The sequence below is a fragment of the Cibotium barometz genome, chromosome 52 (genome assembly GCF_041138505.1).
Source record: "Cibotium barometz isolate CiBa-2024 chromosome 52, ASM4113850v1, whole genome shotgun sequence".
Taxonomy (NCBI): Eukaryota; Viridiplantae; Streptophyta; class Polypodiopsida; order Cyatheales; family Cibotiaceae; genus Cibotium; species Cibotium barometz.
In genome coordinates, this window is record NC_141097.1 from 2,792,743 (window position 1) to 2,816,855 (window position 24,113).

General features: G+C 39.2%; 1 protein-coding gene across 4 annotated transcripts; it reads left to right on the top strand.

Moving 5' to 3' along the window:
* The first annotated feature begins 8,938 nt into the window (after positions 1-8,938).
* Positions 8,939-11,698, top strand: LOC147608681 (GATA transcription factor 4-like). 4 transcript variants are annotated; one of them, XM_086788307.1, is made up of 3 exons: positions 8,939-9,404; positions 9,982-10,309; positions 10,461-11,698. In XM_086788307.1, exons 2-3 carry the CDS (start codon positions 10,010-10,012, stop codon positions 11,268-11,270), a joined length of 1,110 nt encoding a protein of 369 aa, XP_086644433.1. In that variant the 5' UTR covers positions 8,939-9,404; positions 9,982-10,009; the 3' UTR covers positions 11,271-11,698. The 4 variants fall into 4 exon arrangements, with proteins under 4 accessions (XP_086644433.1, XP_086644432.1, XP_086644434.1 ...); XM_086788306.1 differs by having other exon boundaries at positions 8,940-9,400; XM_086788308.1 differs by lacking the exon at positions 8,939-9,404 and adding an exon at positions 9,425-9,759.
* Positions 11,699-24,113: the final 12,415 nt, after the last annotated feature.

Sequence of the window (24,113 nt, forward strand, 5' to 3'; positions counted from 1 at the left end):
TGCTCATTTTCCTTATCCAAGCTTTTAATAAAGGCTTTAGATTTTTTTTTCTTATCTGATAGTAAATTGGAGCATTTCTTCAATAGGTTATATGTGCTATTGTGCAATATAATTATATTGCCTTATAATGAAAGGTTTGCTCATTTTTCTGAACCAAGCTTTTAATGAAGGCTTTAAATTATTTTTTTCTTATCATGCATTTTGCTTTGCAGTGGTCAATTGGAGTCTTATTTTTATTGACCTTCTTGAAAGATAGGCCATATTTATGAATTCTCTAAGTGGAAGTCATGGGCAAAGCAAAGTGTGAGTCATATTATTAATTTTGTCATTGCTTTATTGAAATTTTGCATTGTTTTGTCAAATAATGTCTTTTTTTACAAATTTCAACTCATTCAAAGCTATCATTGCATATTTGGAAAAGAAATATGAAGATCTCCAAAGTGAGAATCCTTTCAAGTATTTAATTCAGTAGGTGAGATTATTTCCAAGTATTCCCCTTTCCTTTATTTCACCATGATTCTATTATTCGAGAAATGTTTGTTTTATAGGTACTTGTTTAGCTAGACTCCACATCTTGTGGATGGAGAGTTATTGCCAATTCTTGGAGATTTATTGAAATGAAATACAGAATGACTACATTAACTGTAAGTTTATAGTACCTTTGTGCTCTTCATTTTCACTTTAATTTTAGTTTCTAATTATTATTATTTTTTGCACTTTCTAGATGCATGACTACCCTGAGTCATGGGTTTGGTGGGTCAGGGAGAAACGTATTTCTTACATTCTTGAGAAAGTAATTACCCCCTATGACCCAGATTCCCCACTTCCACAACAAAAAGAGAAGATACATAAAGCAAAGAAGCTAAAGAAGAAAGGTAGCAACAAGGGGATGCCCATGTATTCTCCCCTAAAGCATGATCATTCCCACAACCAGAAATTACCCAAGAAGCCCTCCTCCAAGCACACTCCAAAGGACAAAGGTGTACCTCTGATTCAAAAATGACTTTCTCTAAGAGTAGAAAGAAGAATATATCAGAGGCCAAGGAAGCTCCAAGTGCCAGAAGGCAAGTTAATTTTGGAGCCACTGATGATGATGGACAAGTGGAGGGGGGAGGCTCAAACATCCAAATCTACAAATACACAAGTTGAAGAGCCTACAAATGCCCCAGTTGTAGAGCCTTCGGCCCAAAATTCCACATCAACAACCCAACAAACTGAGGCGGCCCAAATTATGAATTTTGTCTATTTGAGGATCCCATTACACATGCTCCCTATGGAGCCTTTTTTAGTTTATCCCAATGTAAAATATTTCCATTTTATGGAGCTCTTTTGAGTTTATCCAATTTAAAATATTTCCATTTTATGGAGCTCTTTTGAGTTTATCCCAATGTAACATCTTGTTATGAGAATAGAAAACATCTTTTTGTAATGAAAAGTAGATTTTTGTGATGCTGCCTTGTCACTCTACCATTTTTATCAGATAACATAATTAAGATAACACTTGAATTTTAAGACACGCACATACATGTTTAAAGTTGAGAAAAAAACATGTCTTTATTCATCAATTCTCTTCATTTCTTCTCATTGATAATGGCTCAAAGGCTACAATATTTGGGGGCATACATCTAATACAAGAGGTTAATTTTTTAACCCTCTTTCCAATGGTAGCATCATTGATCTTGAACCTATACTTAGAGTTTGTACAATCAAGAAAGTCAAGTGAATCTCTAATATCTTTTAAGGTCTAGTTAGCATTAATAACAAGTTGTCTAGGTTCTTGAAAAGGGGAAACCTTGATCTCTATTTCAAACTCTGGAAAATTTTCTTCAGAGAGTCAAGGGGGATCCAGCTACCAAGACTTTGCCTCCACCTCCTATAATCATACCCTAAAACCAAGGATTGACGGGCTATTTGGTAGGAGAGGGCCAATGAATTGGGACTTGCCTTGCACCTTATAGTGTCACACCTAGATGAAATCTTTCCCTTGATCTCCACATGACTTGCCTTGCACCTTATAGTGTCACACCTAGATGAAAGCTTTCCCTTGATTTCCACATGACTTGCCAATGAATTGGGACTTGCCTTGCACCTTATAGTGTCACACCTAGATGAAAGCTTTCCCTTGATTTCCACATGTCGCCAAAAACAGAATCCAAATCTTGTTTAGCCAACCTTCTATTTAGCCATATAGTCTTTGTTCTTTGCAACACCAAAGGACCTGAAATAAGAAACAAACACATGAAGAGGAAAAAACCATGAGAGCCTTATTCTCCTTAAGATCCTTCCTTAAGATCCTTCCTGGTGTCGTTGCCTTCTGGATGTCCTATGAAATTTTGATTTTAAAGCTTAAAATTATTGATGTATCTGGGATCTCCCAATTGAGTAAATTCAAAGAGAAATGGGTAGATCTTCAAGCTCTCCATATGAACCTGCTCTAGATGGAACTTTATATTGTGCAAAAAAAGTAGACAAACAAACCGTTCTTGCTAAAAAAAGATAATGGTTGTTCAGGATATAAAATATGTGAAATTTCCTTATGAATGGCTTGAAATGTGCCATTGCAGGGTTAAGAACATATCCTTGGCCATGTAAACATGTTGAAATTTTGCAAACCATCCCTGTTCTGTCACCTTGAATGTAGTGATGCGGCTTTTCCTTCAAGATGGAAGTAAGATGTCTTTTCATTTAGTTCTCTTAAGTAAGATGTCTTTTCATTTAGTTCTCTTCACTCTGTGAGAGCCCCTTTTCATTTAGTTCTCTTCACTCTTGTGAGAGCCCTCACAAGATGGAAGCATTGTTACCTAATCATTGACATTCAAAGTCAATGGCTTCCAAACCCCATCTTCTTTTATGTTATGAAATATACAAGAAGTAATAGTGTGAGTAGGGCATTGAGAAGAAGCCATTAAAGCTTGAAGAACAGAAGAAAATAGCAAAAATAGTGTTTGAGATAAATGGAGGGTATTGTAATGTGAGAGGAATTCAAATTGCCAAAAAGGGATAGTTAATGCACCTTTCTTTTTTGGACCTCACACAAAAGAGATTTATTCCACCCTTGAAACTGATTACTTCACCTTGTTTTCAGTGTATTTTGGCTAAATTAGAGAAAGATGGTCATTTTGAATTTGAAAATAAGCCCAAAACCTCCAAGATAGAGGAGACAAGAATGTCATATTTTTTGTGCATGTGGAAACTTGTTATTTGTAAGTTCCTTAATGAAAATTTTAATAAAGGGCCTTTTTAAAGTCTTTTTGGCCCTAATGGAAACAACTATCCATGGAGGTGTGGAGCTTGGAGACCTCAAGGTTTATGAGGTTGTAGCTAATAGAAAGATCCCCATGATATTTGTAGCTTATTTAGGTAGCTATAAATGTGTTTCTAGAAGGTACTGAAATGGGCCATAATGCAAGGCTTCCATGATGTTCTCTTTTTATGCATCCATGGTACTCAAACCTTTAAACTTTATTCATTTTTGTTCCACTTCAAACATTTGATAATCATGGGATAAATGCCATCCTTAATTTTGTGACATGTACAAGTATAATCATCTCAATGTACACTACAAAGTTGATCTCTTTCCATTCCACTTGTTTCTTCTATTGATGATGAGACCTTGTTTATTATCTCTTTCATGTTATGAGTGCATCCTAATGAATCGTTCAAGATAGCAAAAAGATTTCATACAAAGGCCACCTAGTTTAAAGTAAATCAAAAGTGGAAATCCCAAAGCTTCTTTAATGCTTGGAGGCTATTCGGGGCATCTATGCAAGTATCACAAAGAATGACCAAAATTTGTAACTTGTGGTACACAATGAGACACCAAGATACTCTTATGTGTTACTATGCATGTTTGCACTCTATCAACATAGTTGCTATATGCCCACAAACTCTCAAGAGAGTCACAAATGATTTTATAGCAACAATAATAGAGAATAATGCCCCAAGCCTCAAACATAATGGCCTAATTCCTAGGAGATAGAGGCTCATACCTAATCGAAAGATATGTCCCCTTGAATTAAAGAAGTGAGAGACTCAAACTTGACATAATGACTCTTATTGGTTACTCAAGCAAATAATTCATGTTTACATATAGACAATGTTGCTCACTCTACATCATGTGTATCTCCTACTGAATACTTTGTGTTTGGCAAGATTACAAGGATAAAGAACAAAGGATTTGAGTAGCTTATATTTTGAAAACGATGGACACCCCTTTATAAAGCAGGTGATAGGTTACTTCAATTTATATTTCCCATGATAGTGATGCCTATCTTGTTGCTTTTATGTTTCCAACGAGGGTAAACCATTTACTAAGGCAAATTTCTTTAGGTGTATCTATTACTAAGTACACAATAATTTATGTTGTACACATAATTTATGTTGTACACATGTGGCAGTATACATATATAGTTGCCTATGGTTCAATGGGATGTTTAAATGACATAATATGTTAAATGTCAGATAGATAATCCTTTATTCCTTTTAGATGATAAAAACATATCCAAGATCAAAGACGTAGATTAAAAATATAAGGACTTTATGCCATAAATGTACATGTGCATTCATGTGTTAATGTGGCTTTTGTAGATGTAGCAAATGTTGGTTTTGTTAAATTGAGTTTCTCTTAACATGGGGGCACAACATCAATTATAGAAAATAACAAGGGTGGTGAGAGACACCAATTTCATTACTATCAAACTAATGAAGTTTTGACATAAGATTTGTAACTTGGTAGACCTATTCATTAATAGACTCCATCTTAGGAATTATTATATAATTGCAACATGCAACTCATATGGAGTCATGGAGCCAACACTCCACTATATGCCCTTTGTTGCAAGTGGCTAGGCACATGGCAAAAAGTGAATGGACAAAGTAGTTCAATGTTGATTGTTAAGGACACATTAGATTGAAGTATTGATGGACCAAAACAAAAGGCATGTGGGAAGCACTTGTGATGTTACAGTTTACATTCCTCATGATACATCAAGAAAAGAAAACTTAAACTTTATAAACCATTAAAAAGAAAAACCATAGAAACATATGTGGGTAAAGGGTACTAAATATTAGGCCTAAGTTACATTTTCACAAATTGCATGTGTTGTGTGTGGTATATTAAAAGTATGTCTATAAGGTGTATATAAAGGGGGTAATTTTTAGTGCCTCTTCAACATTCAATAGATACTGAATCCTCTTTGTGAATGTACACATGAATGTATGTACACATGTGCACACATACATTCATGTATGTGTATATGAGATATACACCTCATCTTTGTGTGTATGTGAGATATAAGCCTCATACATATATCTATATATCTATCTATGTGTGTGTGAACAACACACACACACACACACACACACACACACACACACACACACACACACACACACACACACACACACACACCATGAGATATACATACATACACACAAAATAATTGTGTGTATGTATGTATATCTCATGTGTGTGTGTGTAAACAAAATGCATGGAGATTCATGCATATACTAAACTTAAAGGCCTACTAACCACTCACTGGCTAGATAAAGGGCTATTTCATAAGGTTTCTACGTCCTTCTAGAGCAATTCATCAACCTACTAGTAGATAAAGGGAAAAAATGGAACCTTACTACAGAAGTGTGTGAAAAATTGCATTTCACAACAATAAAGGGGGAAAGAAAAGCGAAATTTCACATGAAGGGCACTTATATTGATTATTCAGAACTCATTCTACGAAAAATTGTTTCATGGTTTTAGTCATTTCTGAAAATATTTTTTTGGTTTACAGATTATTGGTTAGTTCTTGTTCAAATCATTTACTCAACTTAAAAAAAGGATTGTATTTATGTTCGTTGAAAAATTCATGTATTTTTTGCATTCATTGAAAAGTAACTTTTGTATTATATTTTGAGTGGTTAGTTCTTGTTCAAATCATATACTCAACTTAAAAAAGGATTGTATTTATGTTTGTTGAAAAATTAATGTATTTTTTGCAAGTACATTCATTGAAAAGTAACTTTTGTATTAACCCATCCATGGAAGGGTAAAGTAAGAAACTTATAGACATTCCTACAAAAGAATGGACAACCCCACTCAGAAAATGATCGCCGCATGGAAGTGTATGTTGTTTTTATTATTTGTCGATATCCCAAGGTGTGATGCAAAATGAGAAGCCTATAGATTTGGGCTTCTCAAGTCTGTATACATGGGAAGTTGATTTTTGAAGGCACAAATTTTACAAATTTAAGAGGGTTTACAAACTAGCCTTTTTTGTGATAGTTCCAAAAAGGGAAGAATCTCTGCTGCCCATGCTCATGCAATAGGGAATGGTTGTGGGGGGAAACTATTTTGGGAGATAGATGCCAAATGTCGATGATCGATCATAGGCCGGGAGCCATTGGCATCTTTCGACCATAATAATTTTCCCATGACCATTCACAGTCGTCATGTGTCCAAGGGAGTGGTGTAATTTTAAATTTTAAAAATGTTGATGTGTCATCATTTGATTAAATTCTACCAATATTAATGTGTTAGTCTTAGATTCATTTGAGTTTTTCAAATTCTAGATATGATAAAGAGTCATCACCTGGTTGAATTCCAACCACTGATGTGTGTCAGTCTTTGGTTTGTTTGATATTTTTAAGTTCTAGCTTGTTGATGTGTCATTCTCTGATTGCTAACGTTTCATTATCTGGTTTAATTAAGGGTTTTTAATGCTAGTCGATTGGGCGCCCAAGATCTTTCTCCCACAATCTTGGACCACGAAGGATGGGGTTCGAGGAGTCACCCTCGCCCAACACCAAAAAGATGGCGTTGGTGTGTGTTACCTAGTTTAGGTTAAAAGATGTTTCTGACTTAAGTAGCGTCCATTGGAGAGTTTATTTGGTTCGCCCGCCCGTCCATCTATTTGGGTGAAAAAGAGGTGTGTAAACGCCCTGACCTAGTTTAGCTTAATCGGACTTAAGTAGCGTCCAAAAAGTTATAATTGGAGGGTTTATTTGGTGACGATCGATTGAAAAGCCTTAGGAATAAGACAGAGATAGTTGGCTTAGTCTTGGCTTGGCTATCTCGTCTTACGCCATTGGAAAGCATTCACGGTACGAGTCTAGGAAAGAACAAACATAGAGACTTATATTATTTAGGCAGAGATGCCGTCAGGGTCGCTGGCTCCACATGGTTGGATTTACCTTGGCTTTAAAAAAAAGGCTTTACCTACGAGCCGCTCGTAATGATCAACGCCCAAGCCGGCTGGGAGGTTGGAGCTGTGTCCGGCCGCCCAAGGTCGTGACCGGCTTGCGGGCGGTTGGTCACCGTCGATAGCCGTTGCGAGATAGCGATGGATTCATGGCATGTGCATACTGCAGCTTACAACTGTAGTGGGTACTTTTACCACATCGCATGAAGCTGAGCGCACATCAAGGCGCGCCGCTGGGCAAGCTCAGCGGCGTGACGAACGATAAGCTGACGTGGAATCAAATGCCTTGCTTCACCCGTCCAACGAAGGTGCTGCCCAATGACCAGCGGTGCAGTCATCAGCTCATCATAGCTTGCCATGTCATGGAGCGGGTGCTCACTGCACATGAGGCATGTCCCCTTACAGGAGAGCATGGCATCTTGTTACACTTACGTGTCAAAATAGGTGGGCTGTCCGTTTTCGGGCGCCCGCGGCCCGATCCGCCCCGCCCAGCTTTTAAATCAGAAAGAGAAAACGAAGGTGATTTGATGAAGGGCCCACTGATATCTTGGTCGACGGTGGTTGGGGGGACCTGTGGTTGAAGTGCCTGAATCTTGGTGTATTTTTTCCCACCCACGTGACGAGCTTCAGGAAAGCAGCGCGCCACTTGCCTTCGCCAAGAATGGGTGTTGTGTGGAGATCATGCCGTGGGTTAAATTAAAATGCTACCAGAGGCTTGAATCTCACCCAACCCCCCCCCCCGCCCCCCACACACACACACACAATCCCCTATCTCATTAATGAAACCGCGCATCCCCACGATCCATGAGTGGCATCGATCATTGTGGATGGACCTTGGAGTGACTTGGACGGCAAAGTATGTACAAGGCCCATTTTGTTTGAATTTGAGTAGAGAGCCTTTTTGGACACAAATCTCAACTAGAATAAGTTTAAGCGGGCCATGGACCCACTCCCACAAAGGGTACCCAAGAAGGCCCAAATTTCTCATATGCCTGTGGTCAGCAGACTCTTAAGAGCGGTGGGTATGATATGGACCGAGAGACGGTGCAACGGAGGGGGAGGGTGACATGATAACCCATAGCTTCTAAATGTATGCTTTGCTTGTTGGGTAAGGCTATTGTAAAATTCTAATTGCTTTGCTAAAGGTATGCTTAAAAGAGAGTAGGAAAGGAGGGGTATCATGAAACAGTAATAAAATACAGGATCACTGGACATAGTGTTCAAACTTTAAAAGACAAGAGCGTCAAAACTTTAAAATTTCAAAAGGGGAAATTGTGATTTTCTAAGAGAGAGGAGGAGGCTGACAAACGGAGCAGCGGGCTCACGTGCAGCGGCGCAGGGAGGAACCAATGGGAGGCATGTGGGGGTTGGAAAGTTGGAACTCGGGAGGGTCAATAAAATAGTTTTGCGTGTATGTACATTTTTGTGATTAATGTGGCTAAAAAAATTAAGCTGGCAAAGTTATGGTTAAATATAAATTAGTGAAGATAGCCGCGCACGATAGAGAGGGTAGAGCCGTAGATTGGCCCGCACTTTGACGGCCTTGATGTTGCCGCCAGGCATTATAGTGGGCGCACCGCTAAATTTGGGTTTGCCGGGAGGGCACCCACTATCCGGACGTGTAGAAGCACGCAGTGCACGACCGCGCACGAAGGTGCGCCACTACAACTGCCAACCCATTTCTACACACGAGGGGGAAGAGGATTGCCTTAAATTTACAAATACGCGCTCCCCCTTCCTGCAGGTACTAGCAAGGCAGCGTCACTCCCCGTGAACCTTACCTTTGTAGGCTTTGTTCTCCTGTAAGAGGCTGCCCTCCTCTCTCCTCTCTCTCTCTCTCTCTCTCCTCTCTCTCTTCTCTCTCCAGATTTGTATGGGGTTAATTGCTTGTACCGCAACCTAGCTTTCCAATCAGGAAATTGCCCCAGCTTGCAAGCATTTGCACTGTATCCTCCTTGTCGGCACCCCCTCCCTTTCTCTCTCTCTCTCTCTTTCTTTCTGGAGGATCGCTTGCTACTGCAGACTCCTCCCACTCGCACTGTTGGATTCATGTAGTTGCGCAGTGGCTTCTGTAATTATTCCGTCCTGGTTGGTGCAGTCGTGGGCACTTTGCTTGTGTTGGTTTCTAATTCTTATTCAACTCTCGAGGAAAAGCTGGGAAGCCTTGGCTCACAATCAATCAAGCACTCAATTGAGAAGAAGAAGTAAGTAAGTAGTAGGGCCACACTAGCAACAACCCATGTGTGTTAATGTGCCCCTTGTTCATTCCTTACCCGTCCATTGGCCCCAGTTCTCTGCTACTGCTTGTGAGCTCTTGTGACGACTAGCTCGCCTCTCTCTCTCTCTCTCTCTCTCTCTCACACACACACACACACACACACACACACATTATGCATTTGCATGGTTTCCCTTCTCTATAGAGCCCTTGCTTGCCGTACAGTCTTCTTTCTCTGCCTTTTCCGTTGCCCTCCTTCATTTCGTCTCTTTACCGTCTTCAGATTTCCCCTATTTTCTCGTGCTGTAACCGCACAAACCCACTTTTTTAAAGGTTTTCTGCTTACATGTAAGGCTCGTTCATCACTCTTATCAGTGCCTTTAAGAAATCTTTGGGCTGTACTGCTGGCTCATTGTCAAACCTTGGGCCCGATTACTAGCGCTCACATTTGGGTTTGGTGTGCATTTGTGTTGGAATATTTGGTTTTTTTGTGTGATTAGAATTGGCGTGCAATTGTTTTGCTTGAATGTTGGGTGTAGGGATTAATAGGCGCTCCTTTCGTTCTTGCAGCGATTACGCGCACTATCGGTGGAGAGAGATGGACCTTTCCTGCTCGGAATTGAAAAGGGTCAGTAGCATCAACAGAGCAGCAACAGAGGTGGACCACGGGGACTTCCTGGCCATCGAGGACTTGCTGGATTTCTCGAACGAAGACATTGGTGGTTCAATTGAGAATCACGAGAGCAATGACAACGCCCCTTGTGCAGTCATGTTGTCCTGTGATGAGCTGAAGGTGAGCTCTGTTCCCTCCTGCGCAGAGAGGCCTAAGCAGCACCACTCTCAAGCGCCAAGCCTTTTCGAAGGAGACGTCGGAGGTTCAGGGGAGCTGTGCGTGCCGGTCAGGCCCTTAATCTTCTTTTTTAGCTGAATGTGCTTAATTTGGGCATTGGAAGTATCGTTAATTCTACCTTAATTTGCTTGAATTGGGCGTTAATTGATGTGCTTAATGTGTTGGGTGCTAATCGATGTGCGTCCTCTGCATTCTGCAGTGTGATGATTTGGCGGAATTGGAATGGTTATCCAATTTTGTGGAAGAATCGTTCTCCTCGGGAGACGGAGCTGTGCTTGTTGGGGGTGTGGGGTTTTTGCAAGACGAGAAAGCTGCCCAGTGTACTAGAGGAGGGACAGGGGATAGCAAACAGAGAGCGAGCCCGGTTTCTGTCCTGGACCAGAGTAGGACGGGCACCAATTCTACCAGCACAAGCAGCAACGACATGAGGGGCCTTTGGAGGCCGGACCAAATCCAGATGGTGCGACCCGGGCGCGCCCGGAGCAAGAGGTGCAGGACGGCGGTGTGCTTCTGGAACACCCGCATTCTCTCCATAACAGACGACTGCAACATCCTGGAAACTACTTCCACTTCCAAGCTGAGCCAGCATTCCTCTTCTTCCTCTGATTCTGAAACGCTTGCAGTAGGATACGACGACTCGGAGGATTTCTTCCCACCTTCGACGAAGAAGCCCTGCAAAGCTTCCAAAGGGGGCTCTGGTGTTGGCAAGGTGCTCAAGGGGCAAGTGTCTGCAGATGGCGGCAGGAGGTGCCTGCATTGTGGCAGCCAGCGCACGCCGCAGTGGCGGGCGGGACCTATGGGCCCCAAAACGCTGTGCAACGCCTGCGGCGTGAGGTACAAGTCCGGCAGGCTTTTGCCGGAGTATCGGCCGGCTGCGAGCCCTACGTTCGTGGAGACCATCCATTCAAACTCTCACCGACGAGTGCTGGAGATGCGCCGGCAGAGGGCCGATGCGATGTTCGGCGGCCACGTGGAAGAGCCGGCCCTGTCAGCTATGGGTGTCTGCTGAAATGTGAGGTGAGGTGTGGATGCGCGCTCTCTCAAAAGCTCGTTGAGGGGTTGCACGCTCCCTGCGTTGCTTGTATTCTTCGAAAGAGGCTCTCAAAGGCAGGCCCCTCTCCTCTCTCTCTCTCTCTCTCTCTCTCTCTCTCCCTCCATAGCTTAGCTCAATTCCAAAGGTCACGCAGATAGCATGTAGCCAGCCACCATACTTGAAAGTTGAGTTGTCAGATTAAGAAGCCTTCCGTACATCACGAGGATAGACAAGGATAGAATTTACTTCACTCACTTTTGCACATAGCCACCTTGCTTCATGTCTTAGCACGACGGTAAAAAAATTTGTAGGCAGAGAATGAGTGTTGGTTGGATTGTTGTGTAAGTTTAACCCAAACCCTCCTTGTAGTAGGGATACTTAGAAAAGATTATTTTTGTTTTCCTTTAGCTTTCATTGCATTTACTTAAATGGTCTCAACCCACCAATGGGTCTCATCCATGTTGGCAACGTTGTTTACCTTCCTCGCTTTACCAATGGATGGCAAAAGCGTTAGTCTAAAGACGGGACTCTGAATCCACGCGTACCAATGCATGGCGAAGTGTTTCTCTATGCGAGTCTAAAGTGAAGTCGAGAGATTGGAGTAGGTAGCCCCTTTCTACCACCAGAAACGGCACTGGTTAGCCTCTCTCTAAGAGGGGACGTTGTCCTGCGGAAATCGAAGTGCGGTTACAGCTTGAAAGCTCGTGAAAACAGTAGCCGCTTCCCTTCCCCTTCGAATGGGCTCGGGCTCGGGCTCATGAAAATAGGGAAAAGCGGAAGGGATGCTCTCGTCCCAGCAAGAAGGAGATTCGGCTTCCCACAATACCGATCTTTTTACTCTTGAAAACACACTCTAGCATGTCCGTCAGGCCTTTCTCCCCCGCTAGTGCAACTAGGCTCGTGAGATGGAAGACCCCTGATCCACGATTGAGAGTTACATGCAGTTGCATCTCTTTTTCAACGAGTAAACTAAAAAAAAGTAAATTAAGAAAGTAGAGTAGGGAAAATAAAAAAATAAACTAGAGAAATAAACTAGGGAAAACTAAGACAGTAAACTAAGGAAAACTAGGGGCTTGAGATTTAAACTAGGATTTGTTAATTTAAAAAAAAAAGGGTTGACAATGTGGCCGCAGTTAGTGAATGGTTAGAGCTTAGCTCTTTTACTTAAGCTCAATTCCCAACTCTGTCTATTAAAAGTACACCTTTGGGATTTTGAGATGGGAGACTTGGATTTTTTTTGGGCTATGAGGTAAACTAGGAAAAAAGCAAATTAAGGCCGTTAGTTTACTTTTCCTAGTTTATTCGTTGAAAAAAGATGCCAAAAAACTTTATTCGTTGAAAAAGAGATGCCAAAAAACTTTATGAGCCCTCCTAGTTTAATTTTTCTAGTTTTCTTATAGATCCAAGAGCTTTAAAATGGCGACGACAGGATGCGACTCTCGCAATCGTTGATCCCACTTGAAGGGGGTCCTAAAGACCTTGTGTGATATAGTGTTGAGAGGCTTTAAGGTTTTCTACACACTATTGAATGGCCCCACTTTCTAGGGAAAAAAAAGTACATTTCTCTTTGAAATAGAGGGAGATCCCCCTATATGTCTTCACAGATTGGGAGTCTCCTCGTCCATCTTCTCACACTCTTTTTAATAAAAGATGGGTAGGGAGATCTCCCTATCCATCTTCACAGATTGGGAATCTCCTCCGTCCATCTTCTCACGCACTCTTTTTTTAATAAAGATTTTGTGTGTTCCCTTCTATGTGAAATTGCATTTTGCAAGGTTTCTTGATGGTGTCAAGCATGGTATAAAGCCTATAATTTTTTGTTAAGAAAAGCTACTAGACATCAAAGTTTAAAAAAGGTTATATGGTAGAAGTTTGTAAATTTAGTGAGGTGGGCTTGCATTAGCTAAAGCAACGTAGACTTTGTTAGATGGTCTAGCATTGTCCATGAATTCCCCTTTAAACTTTTCATAATAAGGACCTCAAATGAAAACTTTTAACTGCCAAAATCTTTGTAGAAAACAGGAAATCATTCAAGATGAATCAATTTGTGATTCAATTGAAGAAACACATGCTCAAAAATAAAATATATTGCTTTGAAGGGTCTACTACCAAGTGATGCATTCTAAACGGAGAACCAGCTTGGGGGGGAGAGGGAGGGAACTTTCAAAAATTGAGTGGAGCCATGGGTCATTAACTAGTACTCTTTTTTCATGTCCAAGCAAAATGCTAATGGTGCAATAGTGGTGCATCATGCTAATGGTGCACCACCATTGCACCATGCTAATGGTGCAATAATGGTGCACACTTCTAGATTTCAATTCTCTGACCTTATCATCACTTGCTTGCGTTTTGGCCTTCTCATGTTTGTAAGACCCTTTTCAGGAAGAGAATCCATGTTTGAGCAATTGGGTGCCACAATTTCTTGGTTTTGAGAATGATGGGTTTAATTATAGTCAAGATAGTTGGAAATGATGGGTTTTGAGAATGATGGGTTCAATTATAATCAAGATAGTTGGAAATGATGGGTTTTGAGAATGATGGGTTCAATTATAATCAAGATAGTTGGAAATGGCTTCATGAAGGTCTAGCCAACCACTACATACCAAAGACTAATCATTTATTATTCACAAACATCCACATTAATGACTTAAGGGGTGCTTCCCCTAGGACAATTTTTGCAAGGTTGGAAAAAAGGACACTTTTTTGCAATATCACCATCTACTTGTTTTGACGTCGTATATAATGTAGAAGATTTTTTAAAGTTGACATTCTTAAATAAACAATGTTGCTCTTTCTCTAATGGATTCAAGGTAGAAGCACAAGAACTCTTAAAGCTCAACATATCTTATCCTAGTATAGAAGACTGCTTACGGAAGGAATCACTAGCAATGGAAAAGTTTAGTGACATCTTCCTTTATAGAAAAGAAGAAATTTACATATTTGTTCAAAGGCCATATCAATTTAGGCTGTATAGAAGACTGCTTACGGAAGGAATCACTGGCAATGGAAAAGTTTAGTGACATCTTCCTTTATAGAAAAGAAGAAATTTACATATTTGTTCAAAGGCCATATAGAAAAGAAGAAATTTACATATTTGTTCAAAGGCCATACAGTGATTCCTAGTATAGAAGACTGCTTACGGAAGGAATCACTGGCAATGGAAAAGTTTAGTGACATCTTCCTTTATAGAAAAGAAGAAATTTACATATTTGTTCAAAGGCCATATAGAAAAGAAGAAATTTACATATCAAAGGCCATGATGGGTTTTGAGAATGATGGGTTCAATTATAATCAAGATAGTTGGAAATGGCTTCATGAAGGTCTAGCCAACCACTACATACCAAAGACTAATCATTTATTATTCACACACATCCACATTAATGACTTAAGGGGTGCTTCCCCTAGGACAATTTTTGCAAGGTTGGAAAAAAGGACACTTTTTTGCAATATCACCATCTACTTGTTTTGACGTCGTATATAATGTAGAAGATTTTTTAAAGTTGACATTCTTAAATAAACAATGTTGCTCTTTCTCTAATGGATTCAAGGTAGAAGCACAAGAACTCTTAAAGCTCAACATATCTTATCCTAGTATAGAAGACTGCTTACGGAAGGAATCACTGGCAATGGAAAATTTTAGTGACATCTTCCTTTATAGAAAAGAAGAAATTTACATATTTGTTCAAAGGCCATATCAATTTAGGCTACTGCATGGATAGAGGCTATGGTGAAGTCCACAACCTCTATCCAACTTAGCTCACAAACATTATGACTTACATTGCCTCTCCAATTGCCTTGGTTAACCACAATGGTCATAGACAAAGATTGCATTCATGCTAACTCTATATAGAAATAATTACTGCAAGTTCTTTATCGCTAATGAAGGTTGACTCCAAGATGGCCGCTTGCTCATGGAAGAAGATACTTGGTATTTGTAGCAAGAAAATCATCTCTATAAGCATGCTAACTTTTTGTAATGTACTACTTTGTTGGAATTCATGGTGGCTTAATCAAGATCCTAATCAAGTGTAAAAAGCATGATGAATGTAGATGAAGAGTGATTAGGGTTAAGCACACATGACTAATCAAGATCATAACATAATGACAATGTAGAGATTGGAGAAAGACTTGTAAATATTCATTGGATGCCAGCCTATTTATAGGCTTGGTATAAAAATAATTAAAAAGGTGATTAAGAGATAATCCCATCTACTTAATTTGAAAATGCATCAAAAAGAGCACGCATTGTCTAGAATGGAGTGCAACCTAAGACTCTTTCCACACATGCTATGGCTGTCTTGGGGGTGTGGTCATGCCCAAAAACCTTGTGCCAAATCAGGACTTTAGACCACATAACCATATGCCCATATCCCCAATCTCTCATGGTATTTTGGTGTATTATTTCAACGCCTAGCATCAATAATGACTTCAAAGGGACTCTCAAATTACAGCACACGATTTATCATTAACGTAACCTTCATCTTATCAAAGGTCCTCTCGCACATTGCAAAGCATCAGAATGAAACATCCTTCTTGAGAAGTTCCGTTCAAAGGAGAAGCAATCTTGACATATCAGGGAATAAAGGTCTGATACCACCCTAGTAATTGTAAGAATCCTCTAACTTCCTTTACTATCTTTGGTTTTGGACAATCTTTCACCTTTGCAAGATTAGTTGATGTTGTCTTTTGACACTATAGACCCTAGATATTCAATTTAATTGATAAAGAAGGTACATTTACTCCTTTTGGTAAAAAGTTTGTGCCTTTTGAGGGCTTCCATGATTTTATGTACATGCTTCTCATGATCAACAACTTTTTTGGAGTAAACTAAAATATCGAAGGACTAAAATGAAATCATCCAAATGCTCTCTGAAGATTTCCTATCTCATTTGATTAAAAATAGCAAGGGCATTAACATCACTTCATTTGGATGAATGCTAGCCACTTGCATTTCACTAAATATTTTCACATTTGCTATATACTTTCCTTTCCCTACATAACAAGCAAAACACACATTCCATGAGATTACAACATGGTGGGCCCATCTAGATTGCCTAGGCCCTAGGCATCTACCATGCTTTCACAATTTCCAAATAGTACCAAAATTGCACATGAGATATGCTAAACTATACAACACTACAGCAAAATGGGGGCTTAGCAATTCTTATATCATCCCTATTATTAATAAAGCTAGGTCAGATGTCGGGGTTGAAGTGCTACTATAAGAGACCGTATAAATGATGATATTTTTTGAGAATATAAGTGGAACTCAACATTGTTTACTATCAGCAATTGTATTGTTTCTTAAGTTCCGCTATAAATGACGTTCTCTGTGGCCTTGGGAAGCCTTTTTTTAGGGACAGATTAGGGGGTTTCCCTCAATAATCTATCCCATTTTTAGGGACAGATTAGGGGGTTTCCCTCAATAATCTATCCCATTTTAGTTTAAATAATAGTAGAATATAAGTTTGAATGGCACATGGTAAAATAATTTTGATGGGAACCAAAATGGATAAACTTGTTTGTATCAGATTAAAATGGCAATGGAAGACAAGTTACAAGCACCAATATCTAAAAACTATTTGTATTGTTTCAAAGCGACCATGGAAGCCAAGGTACATAAGTAGCACATTTCTCATAAAGCAGATCCATACAAAAACCAACAATTAAATGAAGACACCGTGTTCATGCAACTAATCCCATGGAGATAAGCATAGTTATACTTCTCATGAGTAGAAGATCGACATACCATATTTTACTATATTTAAGTACACATAAATTAAAGAAAGATTTTCATACTAACATTACGTATTTTAAATAACCAAATTTGGTATGGAAGAGGTGAAGGGTTTGAATACTTACAAACACGTGAAAGCATGAAAGGGAGTATAAACTATTGGCAAAAGGGTGCACTATACTATTTGTATGTTCTAGGGTAAAAATAAAACAAACTTGCATGTAAGGAGGAAGCGTGCGAATGTCTTTTCCCAAAAATCCATATTCCATCAATATCTTTTCCCAAAAATCCATGTTCCATCAACCGCTGTTAGTTTTAAGGTTTTCTTAAATTTCATGTCAACCTGTGATTTCCCCATATCCCTCTAACTTTCTAAAATTTAAACTTTATGCAAATTTTCCTCTAGCCTAGCGTTTTTGGAGTCTAGAGAATTTTCATCTGTGTAGGCAGACTATTTCTTGCATACTTTGTGCTCTCTACCTAGAGGGAGTTAAAAAGTTTACGTCAAATGGATTGAAGGGAAAAGCTCATGTTCATTCCAACTTGACAATTCCCATAAGAAATACACTGGATTGAAACTTCTTTCTTCGAGCTATACTTGATATATATCCACAAATGAAGCACTGGATGTGATTGACACATGGGAAGACCTAGATAAGGTTAGCTGATGATGTAGCTATCACATCAACGGTCTAAAAGGTTACTGGAAGGAGGAGTTCATGCAGTTGTATGCTAGGATCTACCACTCAATGCCAATATTGAATAATGAAGTGGGCACATTATTTGCTCATGCCTTTCTTGCATATAGGCACGGGATAGAGTTAGAATGGGATAACTTTGCTCCCCACCATAGAGATTCGAGGGTAGTCAACCAAGAGAGTTCAGGTGTGAAAGAGGAGCAAGACATTACCCCCAACATAGGGCCCCAATGGGAAAATGTAGTTTCAAATAGGTGCATCCGTGGAGCAACAAATGATTATGTCCAGTTGTGGAAGTAGAAACTTGAGAGTAGAAATGCAACATTGAAGATAGAGCTTGAGGTTGCAAAAACTATAGAGTTGGATACACGAAAGAAAGTGGCATCATTACATTTCACATCAAAGTGGACCAAAAATAAGATTCACAATGCTCAGTAGATCTCAAGTGCCACAAGAGCAGTAACGCAATTGGAATTGATGAAGTACTTGGCCGCTGAGGCATAATTAAAAAAGGACAACAATAGCCTAGACCAAGCTACAAGAGGGCGTATGTGCATTGGAGAGGAGCTCACTGCTGAAATCTATGTCAAATTGGACCAAAAAATCCAAGGCCTCACATAGCGTGGCCTACGAGCACAAAAGTACTAATAGTAATCAGATAGTACTATTGCAATATAGCACCACAATGGTATTGAATAGTACTAAAATATATAGTACCATAATCCTAGGTAGTACTATTGCCATATAGCACCACAGTAGTGGTACTTTTTGAGTACTACCTAGGATTATTGTACTGCCTGCTACGTACTATCTATTTGCCTAAGTACTTTTGAGTACTACTTTAGGACTTCCTTTGTCTTATTTTAGTACTATTGAGTAGCACTTTGGTGTTGTAGCCTAACTAATTAGCAATTGCACTATTTAGTACTATGTGACTACTATTTAGTATTATTGATTAGCAGTTTGGTGTTGTCATCTAGTAATCTGGTAGTAGTACCATCTAGTACTGTCTTAGTCTTATTTTAGTATTCTTGAGTAAAGCACTTTATTGCTGTAGCCTAACTAATTGGTAGTAGTACTATTTAGTACTATGTGAGTACTATTGATTATAGTAGTTTGGTATTGTAGCTTAACAATTTGGCAATGGTACTATGTGAGTACTAAATAGTAGCCTAAGAATTTGTACTATGCATCCCTTGTGTTGTGTTTTCTTCCAAGAGCTAGAGATGTTTTATGTTTGGGATTTATACTATTTGGTGGTAAATTTTGTAGGTGCACCTTCTCCTACACTCTCTAAGGAGACGCCTAAAAGTATTTTGGGGAAACGTGCATCATGTAATAGTTCAAATCTGATTACTCCATGTGGCTATGGCTGTGACCGATTTCAAGAAAGAATTACACGAGGGAGCACTCGTATCATGTGGAAAAGTCCAACAAGAACCAGGCTGATAGAAGGATCTAAAAGAATTACACGAGGGAGCACTCGTATCATGTGGAAAAGTCCAACAAGAACCAGGCTGATAGAAGGATCTAAACGACCAATGATGAGGAGGACAATATGTATGATGATGATGAGGTGGTAAGAGAAGCCAACAAAGATATCTCCTATTTGTTAGGTCTCCCAAACTTGGGGGCTAGCCTGTTGCTATTGAAAGTACTAATTTCCTAAACACCATTCTTTCTTATTTAGAAGAATTGTAATAAAGCTGTATATGGCTTGACCTATTTTTATTTTCTTAAATAGATAAAACTCTATCCAAGAAAAAGGAGTTGCTAGCTATAAAGAAGAATTATGCAGATATGAAGCGATGGGCAGTATTAAAGAAGAGAAATGTTGTCCAATCGCTGTACAATAATAATAACACAAGGAAGAAGAAGGAGAGAGTTGAATCTCTGGCGCGGCAGGTTCTAAGCAAGGTATGTCATTATCCCTATATGAGTGCATTACATGGTAGATTAATGGTATACCCTTAGAAGGAAATGAAAGATCAATGGTGTACCCTTAGAAGGATATGCATGACATATGTTTGGTTGAATGCATAGTTTCCTTTGTAGTGGACCCTTATGAAGGTATAGTCCATCCAGAGAAAGAGAAGTGGACCCTTATGAAGGTATAGTCCATCCAGAGCAAGAGAAGTTGGAGGATCATACATGTGACTTTGAGTATCTTGTTGGATAGAAGGAAGATGATAAACTTGATGATTCATCTACATTAGATACTGATAATGGCGAGAAATTCTAACTTTTATTGGATGATGTTGTAAGTGGGGCTGTCCACCATTGTGTAGAGGTACCTAAAGGTATAGTTACAGGTGGAAGCACTAAGAGAGAGGACATTGAGATGAACAAGGGTGCTTCAGAAAAATGAACAAGAATGTTGAAGTTACAGATGATGGAAATATTACATGTGAAGAAACAACTAAGGGTGCTTAAGTTACTGAATACACAGTTAATAGGTGGAAGCACTAATGACGCCAAGATGACAGTTATAGGTACTGAAGTTATAACTAAAGGTACGTTTATAGGTGAAATGGCATAGTGTGTTAAAGAGAAGAACAAGGTTGAAGAGAAGAAAAAGGGTGGTGAAGACACTACAATGGTCGAGGAAAAGGAGGAAATAGAGGAAAAGGGAACCTATCATGCAATGAATGGAGAGAAGGTTGGGATGTCAGAAGATGCTAAAGAGAAGAACAAGGGTGGTGAAGACACTATAGTGGCTGAGGAAAATGAGGCAACAAAAGAAAAGGGAACTTGTCATACAATGGTTGGAGAGAAGGCTGAGATGGCACAGGAGGATACTGAAGAGAAGAACGAGGCTAAAGAGAAGAACAAAGGTGGTGAATACATTGTAGTGGTTGAGAAAAAGGAGGCAACAGAAGAAATGGGAACCTTTCATACAATGGTGGGAGGTTGAGATGGCACAGGATGGTGAAGAGAAGAATAAGGGTGCTGAAGACATTGGAGAGGAGGCAAAAGCAAGTGAGGGTAGTCTACAAAATAAAGGCGGTTATAACAAAGAGGGAGATGGATATGACAATGGCAACATGCACATAAGGAGTTTTCTCCCTCCAACTTCTAAGAAAAGAAAATTTGTTACCATAACCCCTTGCAAACTTTGTAATCCTAGTAAAATCCCCATCCCTACTCATAGGACAAGATCCACCACAAAATAGGATAGGAATCCTTTGTATTGATTCATATTATGTAATTTTTGATGTCCTAGGTTGGCATCTATTACAAACTAATATTTTATGTGTACACATGTCTACAGGTCTTGGCCAAATGGAGAGTGTTTATTCTAGATTTAAATGGTATTATTTTTAAGTTTTGGTGAAAGGTTGTACTAGATGGTACACAAGGTGAATTGCATAGAGTGGGCTAGCACATTGTTTCATGGAGGCCTGGCCTATTGCATTTTTTGACAACACTGGCAACATGCTTTGAGATGGCTACTTGGGGTAGCGTCATGCGATAGGAATCTCTAGTCTCTAGTCCAACTCATTATTGTTTACGAGCCAGCTTTCCTGGGATGGTGGATCACTAGTAACATTTTAATTTCATTTTTCTTAGTCACAAAAAGTGCAGAACAAGGGATGAGTACTACCACCCATAATGACCAAAAAATTGTTTGTTTTTGAAGCCATTTGATTCGTCGGCCCCAGGAGAGGGATCGTCTTTGATCCATGGAACATGTTGCTTATTGATTACATGCCATTGAAGGAAACATTAAAACTAGAGTATACTTGTATATCACCTTCCATTCATAAAGGTGATATAAGTGATAATGAGCTGGTAGATGTGTTGTTGCCTTATCTCATGGCATTAGCAGAATTCCATGGTAGTGTTCCCCAGTTCATATCATCACATACATATGCAGGGAACATTTTCAAACTCTATGCTCAAGAGGCTATTGTGTCTCTAATTGAATTTTATAGATCTATTATCACCAGCTTACCAAAGTACCAAACTGAGGATCTGAAACATGTTTTTTCACAATTTTTTACATATCTAATGCTAGCCAACTAGATGGAGTTGAGTGAAAGAATACAAGCACTCCAAAATTTTGGCAGATTTAATGCCATCCACTGGATGGAGTTGAGTGAAAGAATACAAGCACTCCCAAAAGAAACAAAGCATCATTTCATCTCCTACAACCCTTTGACGACATACCTCCATTCCCAATAGCCTAGGCCTTGAAGGCAATCCAATCAATTTAGTTATATGATGTAATTCAAGTTGCAAAACTTTAGTGTTTCAAACCATGGAAATTCTCTCCATGTACTCTCTATTACATTATACACGGATGTGATTTTTTAGTAAGCTTTATTAGGTGAGATTTTTTGCAAATAGAATCAATAGCAAGCCTTTTTATAAATATATGAATTAAGAACATTTAGAATGCTTTGGCATCCTATGTCTTTGTTTGGATTTGATGAGCTAACAAACAAAGTATGTGCTTCTACAAGTAAGCCACACTTAGTATATATATCTACCAAATAATTTTCAACAAAATGATCTCCTTCAAAGTCAAAATTTGCAAGTATCTACAGGATGGTAGGATGTGAGAAGAATGATGAATCTCTAGTTGATGGTAGAAAAGTTCTTGAGGATATTCACAAACATGGGCTCGATTGATGTTTCATTCACAATGCAATGAACATTGTCTCAAAGATTGAAAGGTGATACTCCATGTTCATCAGTTCACACATGGGGTATGATCATGTATGGATCAGCGTGTGTAGGTGTGCTAGTGTGGTGACACATCAAACATTTCTTTTCCCTTCTCAGATGCTCCTTTGCAAGGGCATTGCTTTTAATATATGTGACATGACCACTATTTCCCACCAACCCTACTCCAACAAAATATTTTTCATAAAAATTGGTAATATCATGTGATTAGTGCACTCCAAGAGACGACATGCATACCTATGACACCTAGAATCTTCCCACCAAACATGCATACGAGCAACAAGAAAGTGGAAGCACATGCATATAACCATAAAAAAGGCAAAGTGAAAGTAACAAGACAAAGCTTTTTTTACAAATTGAACAAAGAAGAAAGGAATTATTTAAAGTATTCTCTCTCTCCAACAACACTTAAAGTAGTGCTAGATAAGTATCCCTGAAAGTAGACTTAACAAGCATAACTTCTTCATACAACCTTTACAATGTGGAAATGGTTCCATGTGACATATCGACACTACAAAATGTAAGTACTTGAAGCAACAAGAGGGCATCAAAGTGCTTAAATGATTTTGTTGATATTTATCTCAACAACCGAATTGAATCTATCTTCAGAAGAATTGGATAAACTCACAGTGAAGATGCTCATAGTCATCACTTCTAGCTATTGCATACAATTATTGATGCATAGACAACACAATAATTTTAAAAAGAGAGAGGGGCCGTGAGACCCTCCATGGTCTACGTTAATGTAGACCATGAGGGGGATCACAATCCCCTCTTTTTTTTTAATTTCTTGTCTGCTATACTCTCACTTTGCCATATACTCTCTCACACACACTCTACATGCTCTCTTGCATACATACTTTCCCATATAATTCCTCACATACTCTTGCTTACATGATTGCCTCATTAGAACCTGGCCTCTACACATCCTCTCTATAACCCCATGACATTACACACACACATCCTCTCTATAACCCCATGACATTACACACACACATAAGCACAAGAGAAAAAAAAAGAGGGACCATGGGGGGCTCATGGCCCCCCTCTTTTTTTTCGATTTCTTGTGCTTTGTGCTTTGTGTGTGTGTGTGTGTGTGCTCTCAGTGTAATTTTCCTGACCCTTAGTGTCCTCTCCTTCTTTCTCAACCTCCTCGTCACTTGAAGAAATTGACTCTTCTTCTTCCTCTCCTTTCTCTTCGATGTAGTCACTTGAAGAGTTGAGACCAAAAAAGTACTCTAGCACCTCAGTGTAGGCTCTCCCAAATGTCTATAGCCAAAAACAATGAAATCAATGACATAAAAAAAAGAGAGACAAAAGTTGAAAAGAGAATGAGAAAAGTTTAGTTCTTACCAAGCCTCGAATTTGTATTGCATCAATCATAAAGTTTTTTGTGCTCAGAGGATTTATTTCATCCATCTCAAAGTCCTTCAATAAAACAAGAACGGCAAATCGAGTGGAGTCATCACTCTCAATAAGAAAACATACCCTATTTTTGCCTTTGTGCCCTTGCACTTTCTCAATGCATTCAACAAAAGAGTACTTGTTAGAATCACTTGAAGGTTCTTTGTGTTCTGTAACAATCAAAAAAGGGATTGTTGAATTATTTAATTGCATGCACTCTCCATGACGCCCAAAGTTGAGTGTCCAAGCATGCTTGTACTTGCTTTTAGTAGTAAATTTATCCCATGTGTC